Below are 20,354 nucleotides of genomic sequence, written 5' to 3' on the forward strand. Positions count from 1 at the left end.
CTGTTAAACTGTTGTTGTTTTTTAAATTCAGATGAGATGGGAAGATTTGTGTGATAGACCAACATATTTTCGGGCTCAGTGTTAGCAGCAGAAATGATAGGCTGAATTCTTATCCCCAGAGAAGGCACTAGAGAAGACTTCCTATTGTACAGACACTCATGAAGAGGATTACAAACATTGATGTATACTGGTAGAAATAAGTTAAAGGATCTAAGAAGTGAGTGAGTGAGTTATTATTTAACGTCACATCGACAATATTGCAGCCATATCGTGACGAGAACATATTTGATTTTGAAGTGGAATATGTATATTATAAAAACCTGTCGACGAAGGACAGTAAAACAACTAGAATATCACAATTAGAATTAAAACTAGCGTGGAAAGATTAAAACTAATAGCACTATTTGGACAACAAAATATAAAAACAGGCTAGAGATCGCCAACAACAGAAGGTAGATCACCATACTAGGGACCATGGGGACTTACAGTACCTTTGCTACCTGCATGGACCCCAGCTGGATTTACAACATCCCTTCAGCCGCTGGCGATTGTAGGAATATTTAGCCGGAAGTTAAAAGAACAAAAATACTACGATTAAAATGTGGTAAATTTACATCTTACTTTGAAAGTTTTGGGACTTTTGGTACTTTAACCCCCTTTGGGGGTACAGCCACTAACAATCTAAGTTACGCATCTAAATTACCAATAATAAAATACATATCTATTTACAAACTATTCATCAAAATTTATCTAGCAATTCTATTTCTTTTAAAAATTCAATCATTAAATGATAATTAACACTAAAAAGACCCTTAATTGTCTTGGCATTAAAATATGTATCCCTTGTGATGGGATCTAACAAGATACTCTAATTATTGCAACAAAAATCATTCCTTAATCGTAATAAACCGTTGCTAATTGCAGAGTTAATTCTCCAAACTGTTAAAACGTGAGATATGAAACATCAGCTAGTAATGTACGGTTATAGGAAAGCTATATATACACAGTACGAGTTACGGGTATACCAGATAAGGTGCTTCTGCACAAAGGTATCATTTCTTGCTATAATTATATAACGTATTACCAATTTCTGTATGCCATTGCATGTAACACCTGTAAGATGATGTAGAAGCACACGTAGTAGAGATGGCAAGACACCTTACAAATGTCCTTAGAGCCTTCCTGGGCCCTTGTAAGTTACAATCTTGAGAGAAAAAAACATTTCAGCAAGAATTGTATTACGTGTTCCTCAGGAATGAGTGAGTTTAGTTTTACGCCGCATGCAGCAATATTCCAGCTATATGGCGGCGGCCTGTACATAATCGAGTCTGGACCAGACAATCCAGTGACCAACATCATGAACCTCGATCTGCGCAATTGGGAACCGATGACATGTGTCAACCAAGTCAGCGAGCCTGACCACCCGATCCCGTTAGTGGCCTCTTACGACAAGCATAGTCGCCTTCCTCAGAAGGAACGTGTTTGACTGTTCCACAGACGTTTTGAAGGAACATATAATTTCTCAATTTGATGACATAAACACCGTTGCTGTATTTATATTACGTTGATGCTTATGTTTTTATTGCAGCCGTGGTAGCCAGAATTGGCATACTGAGTCGAAGTGCCACGCCCGTCCACTTGATGGGTCTGTTTTTGTTTGCTGGAAACACCCTTGGACCACTGGTAATCTCACCTTTCCTTAACAACCAAAACTCTACGACACATCCCTTGAATGTGACGGAATTCTACAGTGGCACGAAAGATACCAGAATATTTTACGCATACATCTGCTTTTCATTAACCGGAATAATACTTTTCATTTGTCTGTCTATTGCACGATACTGCCTGGAACACACCATAGAGAAGAATACGAATGAAAGAAACAAATGTTCCCATGGGAAATTTCAATGTATTTTCATTTGCATTTTTATGAGTTTAATGTTTATAGGGGGAGGTACGAATTTCGTGTATGGAACCCTCCTTTTGCTCTTTGGAACGAACAGTAAGCTAAACATTCCAGAGAATATCATGGCCCTCATGACATCTTCGATGTATGCAGTTACATTGTTGGGGCGGATTGGGGGAGTGATTGTGAGCCTCGCAGTTTCTGAGTTGGGTTTAATCACAGCCAGTTTGGTAGGGGTGTCAGCTTGTTCTATCTTCCTAATTATAACTGCAGAAAAGAGTCTGGCGTATTTATGGGTTGGTTCCAACGTACTGGGATTATGTTATGCGCCGTTTTTTGCTGCGTTGCTGGCATGGAGTGTTGAAAATGTTGCTGTGGGCGAGGACACGTATGCCATGTACGCTTTCTGTGACATAGCAGGAACATCGGTGATACCACTAGTTGTAGGACAACTAATGTCAGTCGTTTGCCCTCAGATGCTGCATTATTCTTTGGGGGTTATATCGGTGATACAAGTACTGGCTTTTTTGTGTCTCTTCTACCTTGGAAAGCAGGTCAGAAAGCAGAAACACGAGGAATACACCGTTCTATCTGGAACTTGAAGGGAGAATCACTTGTGATAATAGGTGATGTGAAAAACAGAACGCTTCTTGTCTGTAACTATTGTACATATTATATGTTAGCATGTGTTTTGACACGCTATAAAATATTAAAACTATTCTTTTCGTTGGTCTTCAACGTGACGATCGAACGCTTTAGGCTATCCCACCACACTTTAATACTATTCTAACTGAAAACATAACATGTGATAAAGAAGAAATTGTGACAGGCAGCACTTGTTTAAAATTCTATAATACCAACGCCCACATAATTCTGAGATTTCGAAATAAGAAATGATATCATGACATACCCATCAAATGTGTAATTTATACCTGATATCTTTCTACATTATTGATAATGAATGTGTATAACCTTATTTGGATATTAAACAACAAATAGAAATAACTATTCTATATCAGTGATAACGATGTAACAGTTAAATGAATATACAAGAACAAGTCTTACATACCTGGATTATAGTGGATGATGACGCCGTCTACTCAGTTAACAGTGGTGGTGGTGGTGGAATTGGGTTTAACGTCGTGCTTGAGAATATTTCGCTCATATGACGACGTGCATGCGTGTGTATGTGTATGTACGGCTGCTTGTACTAGCCCAGACTTAAGCTGGTTTTATAGTGCTAGCCCACTGAGATACCATGCCGCAGTAAATCATGAAAACTCCACTCAGACACATTATACTGACTCCGAGCCGACCAGTCCTGGTTGTACCCATTAATGCCGAGCGCCAGACAGGGACGAACAAGTACCATATTTTAACGTCTTTTGGTTTGACGCGGTCGGGGATCGAACCCGCGACCTTCCGCACTCCGGGCGGACGCTCTAACCACTACACCACGGAAGCGGTCCAGTTAACAGTGACAGTATTTTAGATTTAATTACTAGTTTTAAATATATATATCTGTGATAGTCTAGTTGGTTTTACTGTCCTTTGTCGATAGATATTTTAAAACGATTACCTTACTTTCATCGCTATATGGCTGTAATATTGCGGTTGCGATGTAAAATTTTAACTCACTCACTTACTCACTCCTTACACCGCCCCATGATAGCTCTTGTCACTATAGTACTGTCGGAAATAGAAAAAAACTGTATTTTCTCATTTATCTCTACAATTTATGTAGTTGATATGTGAAAATGTGAACTATCTGTTAAACTAAGTTCGGCCTAACTACAGTCTCAGTGGTAGAGAGATAGGAAACGGAGAAAAATGACTTTACTGAGGGGAAATTAGTGCATAAATGAGCAATGCGGTTTTTTTGCTAAGTCCAAAAAGACTTATTTGGAACAGACCATGGCTTTATGCAAATTAGTGTGCGACGATATTGTATTACATAGGACACTTGTTAAATGCCCAATTTGAAATTAGACGTAGATTCATTATAAACGATAGCTGACGTAAAAAATAATAACTTTTATGCCGAAACTATTAAGGATGTAGCTACCATGCAGTCCCACTGTCACTATAAAAAGAAACAGATAGGAGGGGTCGCCTCAAAAGCAAAACCTGGGGTCGGGCTTGGGGATAGAGATATCAGCTAAGATAAGATAATCCTTTAGGGCAATTATACTGGGGAGGTACACGGCACGTCATAACAATTTACAAATAATATCCAGTTCTGTCGATCTTCGGGTACGTGGTCATGCCACCTATATACTACGATGCGTTTTTATGGTTTTCGGGTATCATACTCTCTTACATATCTCAACATGAACTTTATGAAAGAAAGACACGTAAGATGTTAATCAGTAGATAAGACATAGTCAACACACATGAAAAAGCACAAAGTTATCTTTGAGATGACCCCTTGTGCCTGTAGGCAGCACGTGCATTTCACGCCAGGTGAGTCGACGGTCCGTCGTCATACCTGAGTGAGCGACCTAATTGCCATCTATAGTCTGATCTATTGTTTTCAGCAGCTATACGTATTTTTTCTAAGTATTGCCCGATTTTATGAGTAAACATGCTTTTCTGGATATCGTATTACGCATCCCACTGAACGCCCAGTTAGGCCGAAGTAGGTTATTTCGACATATGCTATTTGCAATTGTGTCAACTTAAGGGATACAGAGTAACAGCCTAAAAACAGTTTTTTTCTATCTCCGACAGTACTATAGTCATAGCTCTGTTATTACTTCCATACATGCGTTGATTATGGTGTTGTTTTTAAATATAGGAAACAGTGGCCGTATAATGTAGAGTGAGTGAGTTTGGGCGTGACCGGCGAATGCTTTAACCACTAGTCTACCCCACCGCTCCGTATAATTGAGAAGTAACAGTAATTGCAAATGGATGTATTTATCTGTCACAGTTCCTAAAGGAACAAACGATGTTTGTACAGAATTAAAAGATGTTAAAGAAAGCTATCCATTGATAGTACACTGGATGATTCATACTCACCTCCAACAATGACACCATACACAGGAATCCAATGTGAAAACGAACTTGTGTCGGTATTTCCGTCCTGACTGAGGTCCTGCTGTGTAGACGATTGAGTCAGTAAATTTGTTACAGTATATTTACATCATCTGTGGTAATACCAATATTTCTCTCAGCCATTGCACGAGTTTACGTGTTAATCAATTTCAACATTTCTGATGTGCATTAGGTTTTGCGAGTATGTTATTGGTCTATAATATAATTTAACACGATGGCTGACGTTGCAGCAAATACAGCTTTAAACACACCTGTGACGCCATTTCTAATACCTTGCAGCGAGGACGGTGGGGTAACTCAATACTTAATGAGTTCCCTCGTCACGCTAAAGATCCGGGTTCGATTCCCAATATGGGTACAATGTGTGAAGCCCATGTCTGGTGTCCCCCGTTGTGATATTGCTGGAATATTGGCAAAAGTGGCGTAAAACCGTACTCACTCACTCACTCCTTATATATATTTCATGATGCGATTCAACAATCTTTGTTAATGCTCATGTACTTAGTCTACAGATGCCTGTTTTAGACACATGGTAGTTTTAAACACCACCAGTGATAGTCTGGCTATTTTACATTCCTTTGATGACTGGTTTTTCTAACAACACGTATTAACTGGAATACTGCCGACGTGATTCACTCAGAAAGCACAACACTTGCTTTTGCTGTTAGTTGGTTGGTTATTTGTTGTTTTACGCCGCACTCAGCAATATTCCAGCCATATGGCGGCGGTCTGTAAATAATCGAGTCTGGCCCCTCACAATCCAGAGATCAACATCATGAGCATCGATCTACGCAACTGGGATACGATAACGTGTCAACCAAGTCAGCGAGCCTGACAACCCCTTTGACGACAAGCACGTGTTGATGAAGACCGGTTCTAACCCGGATCGTCACGGGTGGCAAGATAAGTGTTGACGTGAACAAACCTAGGAACTGCACCCGATATAATCTTGGTCACCTTTGTGACATTAAATTTTAACTCACTCACTCACTCACTTGGTCACAAAACGTTTGAGCAAAAAGCATCTGACTCACTTTCAAGTGCAGAAAGAGCCTGCTCCAACGTTTTGGACATGACGACAGACATCGAAGGTTGGAACTGCTTCAATTCCGTGTGAGATAATGTGACAAAAACGTCGGAAAGATGACAGCTTCCATGCTGTCATATTGTAGACACTTTGTCTCTAACTATTTATGCTCAGATCCATTGTCAAGCACAGCCATTGCATATGTTGCTGAAGATAAATTCCAACCAGGTTCTTCTCAGGTCAGCAGTAGAACAAAACATAACTACACTTATTGATCAGTAGATTTATCTGAGGGTAAAGAGCATGTATTCTAAATGTTCTTTCTTAGATGTTAAGACAGTTCATGTATGCTGACATTATAAGTTGTTCACTGGTCTCGAAGGGCTCATGGGTTGATGTACCCTCAATGTTTGTTTATGTCCCCTGAGCCCGAAAGGCGAAGGTAACATAAACAAACATCGAGGGTACATCAACCCGTGGGCCCCGAAGGACCAGTGAACAACGTATTTATCTTACCGAACACCTTAATGTTAATTTTGAATTGTTTGAAGCACGGGTACAAATCTTTTTGTAGCCATGCTAGATTTTGCTGACGAGAAAAACATATTTAGAGTTATCTCCCTTCCATCGATTTGCATTCGCAAAACATCGGTAATGTCCGTACATCATACGTGATTCAATGTTATTCGAGATAAAGAATTACTACCATGAAGTACCAAATGAGTTGCCATTGACAGCGGGGTACATTGAAATGTTACTCGCTTGTAAGCGGGGTACATTGGAAATGATAGAAGAGCGCTCAGCCAATCAGAAAGTGACATTTATGTGTGATAATGTCCATTGTTTCTCTGAGTCATTGTATTTGGCCATTGTCCATTTTAACAGTCATTGTACATGACCTGTTGTTTCCATTGTCTAGCACAGTCCTTGAATATGGCCATTGTCAGTCACAGTCATTGTATATGTCCTTTGCTCATGTTCTAGCACAGCCATTGCATATGACCATTGTCTAGCACACTTGTCAGTCATTGTATATGGTCTTTGTCTAGCACACTTGTCAGTCATTGTATATGGTCTTTGTCCATTTTCTAGCACTGTCATTGTATATGACCATTGTACATTGTCTAGCACAGTCGTTGTACATGGCCTCTGTCCATTGTCAAGTACTGTCATCCTCTCAAAGTAAGACTAGCTTCCGCTCCCTGAGGTTGCCTGTTTACCTCGTTTTAACGTCAGATACAATAAAACGATCAATAAAAGCTGTAGCAGTGAAACAGCCGTCATAATATAGTTTAGCATTTGGACAAATGCACAGGCCATCAGTTGCCCAGTCAGAAGAGACATGGCAGAATATCCCACCATATCGGCTGTTGATGATATCCCATATAAGATATGCCTGTGCTCATTTTCACCAAGAGCCCATGTCTCAACAGCCGAGAACACAGGAGCACATACTATTGCTAAAACACTTGTCCCTATCCATAAACATGTTGTATTTATTTCTGATACATAAATGAGCATGCTAGATAAGAGCATGCCTCCAGTGGTGCAGATATTGATAAGAACAGTTTGTGTAACAACTTGGCTGCTAAACACACCAAGCAGCTGACCAACTATGGTGCATGCGTAAAAAGATAATGATATGTTTGTCACCAGTCTGGTGCTACTATATAAACTGCAGTAAATTCCAAACGTTGGTAAAAACTGACCATATACAAAGATCATCGGTGCACAGACAGTCGTGTATATCAACATAATAAGTATCACTATGACATCAAACTTGTCATAGGGGTGAGCTTTGATAGTTTGGTATTTTTTTACGTGACTGTCGTTAATGCGAATGTCTTCATGAAGCAGCTGTACTGAGAATAGATAACCAGCAAACACGATTATTCCTAGACTTGCGATGAAAAAGAATCCATACATTACATTCGATCTGAAATGGTTGCATACTTCGTCTTTGCTGTTCTGTGAGACAAATGTATCATTATGACTGCGATGCATAGGAGCACTGATAGTGCTGTGTTCAAGATGGTAGTCATTGTCACTTAGAAAAAAAGAAATGATCAACGGTCCGATGAATTCTCCGATGTAGATAGCGAGGCTGTTGATATGGATGGAAGCCGCATGTCCTTTGCTCATCTCTCCGGACAAGACCATCATTGCTGCAAAGGAAAGTGTGTTGTAATTTGTCTCTACCATTAACCCATTTATTTTGGCAAGATGAAATATCGATGTCAGACTGACTGACTGACTGAGTTTGGTTTTACGCTGCTTTTAGCAATATTCCAGCAACATCACGGCGGGGGACACCAGAAAATGGGCTTCACACATTGTACCCATGTGGGGATTCGAACCCGGGTCTTCGGCGTGACGAGCCAACGCTTTAACCACTAGGCTACCCCACCGCCCCCGATGTCAGAAGTAGTAGTAGTAGCTTCAGCATATTTAGCAAAAGTGTTGCGCTGCATTCGAGACATTACGAACGTTTGATGGCGAGAATCAATAACTCGCATGACGATGACCTACGTGTTACCATGCACAAGGGCGGTGTTAAGCCTAGTGGTTGAAGCGTTCATGCGGAAGACCAGGGTTTGATTCCCCACATGAGTACAATGTGCGAAACCCATGCCTGGTATCCCTTGTCATGATATTGCTGGAATGTTGCTAAAAGCGGCGTAAAACTAAAGTTGCACATTCACTCACTTACTTACCATGCACTGCAATTCCGGTGACCAGTCCTACCCCACCTGCTACCACTAGCGCCATCCACAGAGAAGGAACAACGGGTACAACAGCCAACAGACAGCAAGCCGTGGTCATGGTTGTGGCTGTAAGACCGTACAGGTCGAAGTGACCACGGATCTTCAAGAACAGCAGGGATCCAATCACCCTACCTGCTGCAATAACTGGAGGCAACAGACTGACTTGCTGTAATGTGACTTTGTAGATGCATTGTAGGTCTCGAAGTGCCGTTCCGAATCCACTGTCAAGCATGCCCTGTGGATACACAAAAGGAACATTATTGAAGTATAAACTAAAACATTGACTATTCCAATTGCTTTGTTTTATAGTCTAATTGATTCAACTGTGAGATTTGTTGTTAATAAGTTTATAATTAATCTTGTCGAGCCCAGGAAACCCAGTGTTTGTTGTTCGTTTGTTTGTTTGTTTGATGTTTCACGCCGCGCTCAGATGCCCAATAAGGTGGTCTGGCCTTGGTGACTGGTGGTATATAGCTTGTATTTTATTGGTATGACATGTAATATTGATCTTTGTGTTGAATAAAGTCTTTTATCAATTGAAATGGTTAGTTTTTAGATTCAAAATGATAACTTGCTAATGTTTTGGTGTCCTTTGCGACAGATATTTCTGATAGTTAAACCAAATGTTTCTCGTCACTATATGGCCGAAAATTTGCCGATGTGACGTAAACTTTTTGCGTACTCACTCACTCCGCGCTCAGCAATATTCTAGCTGTACGTCGGTGGTCTGTAAACAATCGAGTCTGGACCACTGATCAACAGCATGAGCATCGATCTACGCAACTGGGATACGATGACATGTGTCAACCTAGTCAGTGATCCTGACCACTTGATCCCGTGAGTTAGCTCTTACGACACGCGCGGGTTCCTGAAGACCAATTCTTGCCCGGATCTTTACAGGTCTTGATAATAGGAGGACGCAGACGTTCTCAATGACATACTTGTAAAGTGCTCTTTAGCAAACATATACTACTGGAATAAAGTAACCGAGCATTATTTGATGTTTTGCCATTTTGTAATGCAGATAATAACATGATTTGTTGTGTTTTACTTAAAAACTGTGTAACTGTTGAAAGGATGATACCGAAATCTGTATGATTTGACACCAAACATCGTGACACGCCCTTGAAGAAATATGGTGTCAAATGTCCCCAAATTCAGTATCGTGTGTGTCCACGATTGGTGTTGATGCAGCCTTGAAAAACGACGACGTATAGACAACACTAAGCGATTGAATAAAGCTTGGAGAATGTCTGAACCAACACTTGTCCCAATTGAACTTCAGGTGTCAAAAAGCATGCAAAAAGTTCATTGTGAACAAAGTGTACGTGCCGCACGACATCATGCAAAGTGCTATACCACATGTTTATGTGAGGTTATTTTTTAAATAACTTTTATTTTATGCAATTTAAAGTAATGCACAGTTACTTTTTTCCATTAGTAAATATTTGTATTCTAGTGAAGCATGTCTAAGTATCCCAATGTTTCATTATAGGAGCCAAGGATGTGAGACTAATCTCATTGTCAATGGTTTTCTTGATTATTCTGCACAGTAGGGCTGCATTTAAATCGATGCGAAGTGCCACATGAAATATGCACAGACTGGTATCTTTAAGGCTAAACACAAGCAACAGATTGCGTCTCGCCACTGACACATTTTTATGGCTTATGGTAAGTGTAAGCTTGGTGATTAGCAATGGAATGTTGGCTACAGATTGTCAACACGGCCAGTACACGTACGGATTACTCAATGAGTGAGTGAAGTTTTTACACCGCATTTTAGCAATGTCGAGGCGGGGCACACCAGAAATGGGCTTCACACATTGTACCCATGTGGGGAACAAACCCAGGCCTTCGGCGTGACGAGCGAACACTTAACCATTAGGCTACCCCACCGCCCCTGCCTATATCACAATGTTTCACTAGCCTTCATTGAGCGCTGCACTAGTCATCTTGGAAACGTGGCGTCGTCATGGCTATTCCATAAAGTATAGATTTTATCAGATTGCTAATTAATGTGCAGGTTCTCAAAACGTTGGTTCGCTACGCCGAAGACCCGAGTTCGATTCCCCATATGGGTACAATGTGTGAAGCTCATGGTGAACGACCGAAGGGAGGTGTAAATCCAGCTAGGGCCCATGCGGGTAGCACATACACCGTAAGACCCCATGGTCCTCAGTATGGTGATCTACTTTCAGTTGTTGGTGATCTATAGCCTGTTTGTATATTGCATTAAAGTCTTTACATACTAGTTTTATGTCTAAATATATGATCTTCTGTTTTTACTGTCCTTGGTTGACAGTTGTTCTCTTTTTATAAATTCAACTTTTTAGTCATGATATGGCTGAAATACTGTCAATGTGACTTTAAAATTTAACTCACTGACTCATTTGTGGTGTCCCCCGCCGTGATATTGCTGAATTATTGCTAAAAACGGCTAAAACCATACTGAACAGGAAAGCAAATAGGGTTTTTTATAGCACGTAATTGCCATATTTTGTACAGTCAAGGATTACAGTGTATCCGTTTTTTCATCATGCACCGTCAAGAATATCAAACACACACTTTGGGACCCACTCTGTTGTATCCGTATTTGGGAAAGAATTATTCTGCCATGCGGTTTGTACACTTGTAATGTATTGGCCCGTTTACCTGAGAAGGAATATGATATGCTGGAAACTGTACAAAGCCAGTTTTGTAAGAGTATCCAAGGCCTTTCAAAACGTGGATCATCCACAATAGCCAGAGACAGTCTCACCCTGTTCACACTGCGAAGATATATGCACCAGAAGTCCTTGCTATTTCTCGGTAAACTATGTAACAGCGATACTGAATTTGCCTTTAAGAAAGTGCTTGTGCATAGACTCTGTCAGTACAGACAAACCTCATCACTTGAGAAAGAGCGATTTTGCAAGTCATCGCCAATCTTCCATATGCTTAATCTTGTCACAATGTATGACCTAGATATGCATTTATACAACTATGTAAACCAATCTTCCTTCTTAACGAAGGCTGAGTGGTCTGTGCTGGTTAAAGAAAGAATACTTAAAGCTGAGGATTCATGTGTTGCTTCTGTAACGAGGTTGAGACTTAACCTTGAAAGATATCAGACTATAAGATATCCTAAAAATGTTCACAGACTATGGTCTGCTTGCTATAAAATGCCAGAGTGTTCCAATAATATTGCTGCTCTTTTACGTATCAGCAGACTGAGCATTCAATCTCTTGAGTGTGAATGTGGCATAGTTTCCTCTGATATTGTAAAACATGTATTTCTACACTGTACTCTCATACAAAGTAGTAGAAACATGCTAGATGTTGACACTTTTGTCAGTTTATGGAATGATGAAGATCTATTTGTCTCATTTATGCTCGGTGGTCTACCAAATGTATATGCTCAAGAGCTTGAACAAGAAATGTGGTTTAAATGTATAAAACTTATCGCAAGCTCTGTAAAACCCTGGCTACATCAACTAAAATACCTTTTCTAATTTTGATTATCACACTCTGTAACCTGTAAATACATATATATAACTTATGTTACAACCTGCTGTATTTTCGACTTCGGAGGAAATAAAGATTATCTATCTATCTATCTATCTTTGGGACGCAATGTTGTCGAAGCGTGTCCATTATCAAGGAAAAGCAAATGTCAATTTGTCTAGACTATTGCGTTAGATTCTGACTGAAAGCTAGTGCTGACCAATATGAGATACTTGGCATGCACTGAACATCACTTGCTTCATGAACATTTTTGAAGATTTTTTTTTCCTTTTTCCTGTTTCTAGCTAGGTAAGTTATTTCAGTCAGTGTGTGCACCTGTATCTGAGACATATGTCATGACCTAATGATCAATTAATATACGCGAAATGAAATATCGATCTCAAAATACGAATGTGCAACACCTTGCTAGCGGATGCCAATCGTCGGCACTATGTTATGCAACATGATAACGTGCAATTGTAACTCGTTCTTGAAATGCTACAGAATCTGCATAAACTGGTTCCTGCAATGATACCGAATCTGCATGAACTTGCTCTTGAAATGCTTCAGAATTTGCTTAAATTGGTTTTTAAAATGCTACTGAATCATGGTTCGAGCTGAAATGCGTAGATGGCGTCATGAAAATACAGTATGCAGACCAGCATATGTGATCTTGAAATTTATGATAAATATGTTAATCATTGCATTCCATGTCGTTTTTGACACTAATGAATAAAATTACAAGATTCAGGAAAAGAGGCCAACATTCAGACCTCCCTCACAAAATATCGCAAGTTCCTTGGTGTCCTACTTCTACCGGGTTTTAATGCAAACTTAAAACAGCTCTTCCAAAATCACTGCATACAGCAGAAAGCGCTTGTTGGGGACAAAGGACAATGATAGCCGAAAACCAGACTGTGCAGCATCGCTTAAACAACTTATGCTACATTTATGGTTATTTTTTTCCGTAAATAATAATACATTTTATGGTTAATAAAGGTGAATGTCAAAACCTGTGCATTCGTTAAATTTTACCACTGTACACTTTGAAGAAGATGCAGACGACATCGCCGTGGTCCCGTAAAGATTCGGATTAGAATTTATCTTTTGCAACCCATGCCTGTCGTAAGAGGCGACTAACGAGATCAGGCGGTCAGGCTCGCTGAGGTGGTTGACACCCGTCACCGTATCCTAATTACGTAGGTCGATCTATATATCGATATGTACTTACATCTAACAGCGCTATCAAACACAGGAATCCCAGCCGTATGTACTGTGTTGCCATCCTGCTGGAGGTTTGTTTTAATGTGGAAATATGATGCAAACATCACAAATATCATTAATCTGACTCATCGCCCATCAGGGACGCCGCCAGTCTGCATGTTACACGTTAATGTCATGTAAATCAATATTACTTACTATTCCCATTATAAACCATCCACGTGGATCTGTAACTCATCTCCAATATGAACATTGAATTAGTTTGTTTTTTTAGCCATTATTCGTTTTTCTGTTTCTACAGTACCTGACAAAGCTGACGTTGACGGTGTGAGCGTGGCCATCAAACGTGCTCTTTGAATAATCCAATGGTTGAGCGGCATGTCTTTCTGTGGCTGCACGTGTTCTGGTCCGAACTTATGTCTGTTTCATGATGACAGTATATTTGCATACAATGCTGGAGATTAACACCCATACTGTTCAGTGACCACATATCGAGTCACAGCCGACCAGATCTTGTTTTATCTACCACAGTTTTTAATCGCAGTATATATGTAGATTTGAGAAAAAAAATGGCTAACCTTGCGTACAGTCGCTAACAGTTCTTTCCCTTGTCTGCTGCGGATAGTGGTCATCTTCGATTGAAGCCATTCGCCAAAGCAAGGGACATTGAAGGTTAAGCCTTCGAGTGAGTAAGTGAGTTTAGTTTTACGCCGCACTCAGCAATATTCCAGCTATATGGCGGCGGTCTGTAAATAATCCGAGTCTGGACCAGGCAATCCAGTGATCAACAGCATGAGCATCGATCTGCGCAATTGGGAACCGATGACATGTGTCAACCAAGTCAGCGAAACTGACCACCCGATCCCGTTAGTCGCCTCTTACGACAAGCATAGTCGCCTTTTATGGCAAGCACATGGGTTTAATGGGTTGAAACTGTATGAACTGGTTGTCCACTGATTGAATGTTGGTTGGTTGGTTGACCTGTTGTTTAACACAGCACTCACCAATATTCCAGCTATATGGCGGCGGTCTGTATATAATAGAGTCTGGACCAGACAATCCAGTGATCAACAGCATCTATCAACAGTGATCTATGCAATTGGGAGACGATGACATGTGTCCTGACCACCTGATCCCGTTAGTCGCCTTTTACGCCAAGTAGAAGACCATTTTTAACATGGATCTTCACGCTTCTTTGGCCGAATGTAGAAACAGATCCAATCCAAAATTCTGCTCTCGGGCAAATCATTAGCAACTGTTGAGGTTTCCCCTCCCAACACTTTGAATAGCAGTAAAGATATTGAATTTTCACAATGACCGAGACTGACATTGTGACAGAATTGCACGTTTTGTCTGTTAAAAAGAATAGTGTCTCCAAAAAGTCTAAAAAAGTAGCTGTCTAGTTACATTTGTCCTTTAAATCCATCCACACTCACTGAAAACTGGCTTGTGTAACTTAAGGGTGGATGCATGTATCCCTAATCCCTTGACTGAGTGAATGAGTGCAGTTTGAGGCCGCTTTTAGCAACATTGCAGCAATATCAAGGCGGGAGACACCAGAAATGGGTTTACACATTGTACCCATGTGTGGAATCGAACCCGAGTCTCCAGCGAACGCTTTAACCATAAGCCTACCCGACCGTCTCTTATCCCTTGAGCTGTTACACCTGCCAAAGGAATGATCAAAGTCGTGCCATATTCCAGCAGCATGCCATCGATCTGCTATGATGGCAGCAACCTCTGCAATAAACCTCCGGTCTGTGTCAGCTGTTCTGGCAACCACCCATCTTCTTCCAAGGATTGTCCTACTTAGAAGCATCAATCTTAAACACGAAAAGAACATTCAGTTTTTTCGAAGCAATGAAGATTGTGCTTGCACAGGATCAAACAGGTCCGACATGTACCACCACTATTTCTGCTTCTGCTTCTATTTCGCCACCTAAACCAAAACGCATTCCATGTAATACAGTAGGCTGCAAGACCAAATACACGTGGACAACACATGAGCTCCTACTTTGTTATCTGCCAGGTCCAGGTGAGACGTCCACAAGAGACCTCAAGTTCACAAACCATGTCGTCATCACAAACGATGATTCAGTCCCAGACATCTTGTTACAAGGATTCGTATTCATCGCAGAAACAATCTTCTAAATTAGACCAACAAACTAGATCAGACAAAACTATGAAACAAACTCAAACCGAATACAGAAACGTCTAAAAGAGTGGAAGTGACAGAGCCCTGAAAGGGGCAGATAACCAGGTCCAACTCTACAAGTTCGGACCCGTTGAGGACATGGATGTGTCAGAAAACATCCATCGTAGGACACATAGGAACACAAGGGGTCGACCTTCTATTATTCCTTTGAAAAGATAACTTCAAGTGTAGTATAAGGGAACTGCAGATGACTGAGGTATAGTGAGTGAGTGAGTTTAGTTTTACGCCGCACTCCGCAATATTCCAGCTATATGGCGGCGGTCTGTAAATAATCGAGTCTGGACCAGACAAGAAAGAGATCAACACCATGAGCATCGATCTGCGCAATTGGAACCGATGACGTGTGTCAACCAAGTCAGCGAGCCTGACCACCCGATCCCGTTAGTCGCCTTTTACGACAAGCATGGGTTACTGAAGGCTCATTCTAACCCGGACTTTGACGGGTGACTGAGGTATAACTTTCCAAAACATACCAGGTTTTACATCGTAAGCAATTCGTTACTTTCATTAATGGCTAAATTAGGCAAGAAGATAAACAAATTAGTTATTAGTAAGCATGGAAATGCCTAAAGTCTAATCTCATTGCTTCCCCTGTGATTAACAACGGACAGGTGATAGTTTATGATTATGTATTAATTAAAAGAATTTAAATCAATTAATAAATTTGGGCATTTAATACATTACCTACTTTTCACAGAAGTGATGGAAACAATAGGGCAGGTAACATGGCATCTGCTATGAGGGACTAAAATAGTGGATCTTCGCACAAAGAGCGTGAAAAAGTGAGTATTCATGAAACTATTCATTGCTATCATGATCGGTAAATGGATAAAATCTAAATATTACTGAGATTGATGGAAAGAAAAATGTGTACACTTTCACCAGTACAGCAGCTTCATTCTTACATGAAAATTACATTGATGAAGAAGAGATATACAAAGAAGCAAAGCATATGGGGAAAACATTGAGAAGCATCCTAATGGAATTGAGGCCCAATGGTAACTGCTATCCATCTCCAGATGATATCAACATTGAACATTTGGAAAGCCAAATACCCAAACTGCTCTTGACTTTCATGCAGAGTCTTTTTGGAAAATCAAACTCAAGTGAAATCCATAGGAGGGTGAAGCTTCAAATTGTTTCTCTGTGTCATATAATCATGCATGCATGTACCCAAAACTCTTACCAATCCCCACTGTTACTTGCGTCTGGTCTGTTTGTTCATCAAACTACACGATCAAAGGTTCTACTGAATGCCCTGTCTGCTCTTGGTATGACAATATCATATGATCAAGTTTTGGACTTTGAAAGATCTGCAGTGACTAGTGAATCTGTGTTTGACCTACATCCTGGCATTGATACAAGTGATCAAAGGGGTTACTGTCAGTGGGTTGCAGACAATTTTGATTACAATGAGGATACAACAAGTGGTCATGATTCTACACATGTCATGGGTATCATTACTTGCCAAACACCATCATCACAAACTAAAACAACTGTACAGAAAAAGAAGCTACTTGCAAGTGACATTTTGCCTGCTGGAGAATTCAATAACATACAGCTCTATCTGAGTCCCCAAACTAACCACATGTCAAAGCTGAAGTTTTCCTCATTACCATCTGTAGAGGTTCCAAAACTACAGGATTTCAAACTTCAAGACACCCTTTGGATGTTGTCAAATTTTCGAAGTCAGATTACACCTGGATGGCAAGGATTCATGGCAGGCATTGTAATGGGTGACTTCCACCAATCCAAAATATTGTATCATCCGATGATACCACTGAGTCCACAAACATGTGAAGCAGTTTATTCAACCATGGTGCTTGCGGATAATCAAAGACAGAAAGTTGGACAGTGTTGTGCCCTACGTACCTTCGGCCAGCCTCTCTACGCCAAAGCATTCGAGATTAAGACAGAGCATCCACTGGAATTTGCTCATGTGAAGTTACGTCTTGGTGGGTTCCATCAGTTGATGTCCTTTCTTGGAGCAGGATGTAAAAGTATGCAGTTTTCAGGCAAGGATGAGCTATGGTCATGTCTGTATGCAACAAACTCTATTCCTCAGATGTTCAAAGGAAAGTCCTACAGCAAGACAGTGCGGGCTTGTCTCTTAACATCAGCTGCATTGCACATTTTGCTCTTTGATAATCCCCCCCCCCCCCCCCCCCCTTAGTCTTCTCATATGAGTTGGCTTCTGTCTCACCGTCTTTGTTCCATGATGATAATACCATGAGAAACTCCACTAAATCACAACTTGTCAACTGCATCACAGATTTGTACCCAGATATTGTAATGCAAGACAGTAGTCAGCCAGAATGCGTGATCATTGATGGATGTGCCCTGCTTCAACAGCTGAAGTGGCCAAAGGTAGGAACTATGGCAGATGTTTGTACCTCTTATGTCAGTGCTGTGTCCCATAGATTCAACAGAGACTGTAAAGTAACAGTTGTGTTTGATAGTTACGAAGTTCGCACTACCAAAGATCAGGAACAGATGAGGAGGAAACAGTTCAGGTCAGTATCGCCAGATATCGCTGTATTAGCAACAACACCTATTCCAGGAGATTCAGCAGGCTTTCTTTGCAACAAGTAAAACAAGCAGCAAATCATCAACCTGATTTCTTCACATCTTCAGACATCAGGAATTGACGTACATAATGCTGGTGTTGAAGGGGATGCCGATATTGTGATTGTGAGAAAGGCTGTGGAGTTAGCACAAGATAACGATACTGTACACGTCATTTCTGATGATGATGTCTTTGTGGTACATGTTCACAGAGAGTGCATCTACAAGTCAGCACATGGAAGAACCTAGCAACAGTACTTGACAAATCACAGTATGGATTCAAGTGTGACAATGAACATCTTATTCCTGTTATCACGGATCGGGCCCCTGCCCTGCATATCTATTGAAGGAGGTCAGATGCTGCTGTTAATCCCTAAATAAACTCTGTCGGTCATGCAGTTGTGTGAAAAGGGGCTTTCATGCAGTATCCATTGCAAATGTGAAGGTGAATGTGGCAATGGTTCTGTTGGTGACGATGATACTCATTAAGATGGTGGGGTAAGGCATGATACGTGTGACCTTGAAATGAGAGTGACTTCCTATGATTAGAATTGAATCCCTGTTTATCTCATGTTTAACGTAAACAAAATGGCATCAGCAATTTACCTCAATATACCATATAAGTTAAACCCCAGTGCCATTTTCTCAACCCATGTAATCACAATGGTATTTTGCCTGGTGCTACCTTGAAACTTGAGTCAAGGTCACTCTGGTATATTGACAACTCTGAATTAACTATACACTTATGGTTACCAAATATGAAGGTAATTGTTATCAGTGGTTTACCAGAAACTGCATACTGTATTCATTTGTTTGAACGAAACGGTCAAATTCCTCATATTGATCTATACTGGATGAGCTATGTTTGAAGGCTCATAACAAAGTTTCCCCATGTCTGTTTTCGTCTGGGTTTTGACCAGGTGTTACCTATAGCATGACGTAATGAATCCCGTCAAATTTGGTTGTTAGGTAAAATGTCCGGGTTTTCGACCTTTTCCACTGGCCTAAATACCAGGACCAACAACTGAAGAGTGAGTGAGTGAGTTAAGATTTAAAGTCACATCGGCAATATTTCAGCCATTTAAACTAGTTCTAAATTCATCATACTAACATATAATATATAAAACCCCGTCAACGAAGGACAGTAATTATCACAGATTGAGTTAAAACTAGCTAGCATCCTTAAAAGTAGAAAATTATTTCTGGACAATACAGTGTAAAAATGGGCTATAGATCGCCAACAACTGAAGGTAGATCACCATACTAGGGACCATGGGGACTTACAGTGCCTTTTCTACCTGCATGGACCCTAGTTAGATTTACACCATCCCTTCAGCCCCTGGCGATTGTAGGACAAGTTTAGCCGAAGTTTAAAGGAACAAATATACTACGTTTAAAAATCGGGTAAGCAAAAATTTAACTTTGAAAGTTTTGGGACTTACGTACCCTCTCAGGAGGACAATAACTTTACGATACTTTAACCCCCTTCGAGGATACAGCCACTAACAATCGCAGTTGCAAATTTATACTACCATGTTTAAAATGCCATTTATCTATTTACAAATCATTTAACAAATTTAATTCTTTTAAAAATGCAATAATTAAATGAGAACTGACATTAGTAAAAAGATCCTTCTTAGTTCGTGATCTGAACTAGATATCCCTTGTGATGGAATATTCAACACAGTTAAAACAACTGAAGAGATGGTGTGAATGCAGCTAGATTAAACGCAAGTACACATACGGATTACTCACATATTCACTAACTTTCATTGAGCGGGGCACCATTCATATTGGAAACGTGGCGTCGTCATGACCATTTCATAAAGCATAGATAGTATCACATGGCTAGGTTTGCAGGTTCTCAAAGCGTCGAAGACCGGGTTCGATTCCCGACATGAGGTACAATGTGTGAAGCCCAATCACCAACGACTGAAAGGATGGCGTAAATCCAGCTTGGGTCCATGCAGGTAGCAAAAGCACTGAAAGTCCCCGTGGTCCCACGTCCATGTATGGTGTTCTTCCTTCAGTTGATGGTATTCTATAGCCCATCCGTATATTGTATTGCCCTACATTGTGGTATAATTTTTGAAGGTACATGCTGGTTTTAGATTT

The 20,354-nt window shown here is 40.5% G+C and overlaps 1 protein-coding gene across 1 annotated transcript; it reads right to left on the reverse strand.

Moving 5' to 3' along the window:
- Window positions 1–6,753: 6,753 nt before the first annotated feature.
- Window positions 6,754–13,545, reverse strand: LOC124256356. The gene is made up of 3 exons (XM_046690356.1): window positions 13,470–13,545; window positions 8,705–8,990; window positions 6,754–8,155 (listed from the first exon to the last, which is right to left on the reverse strand). The coding sequence occupies exons 1-3, from the start codon at window positions 13,521–13,523 to the stop codon at window positions 7,179–7,181; spliced, it is 1,317 nt and encodes a 438-aa protein (XP_046546312.1). The 5' UTR covers window positions 13,524–13,545; the 3' UTR covers window positions 6,754–7,178.
- Window positions 13,546–20,354: the final 6,809 nt, after the last annotated feature.

This window comes from Haliotis rubra, unplaced genomic scaffold, assembly GCF_003918875.1.
Source record: "Haliotis rubra isolate DU_JTF1 unplaced genomic scaffold, ASM391887v1 Scf1160, whole genome shotgun sequence".
Taxonomy (NCBI): Eukaryota; Metazoa; Mollusca; class Gastropoda; order Lepetellida; family Haliotidae; genus Haliotis; species Haliotis rubra.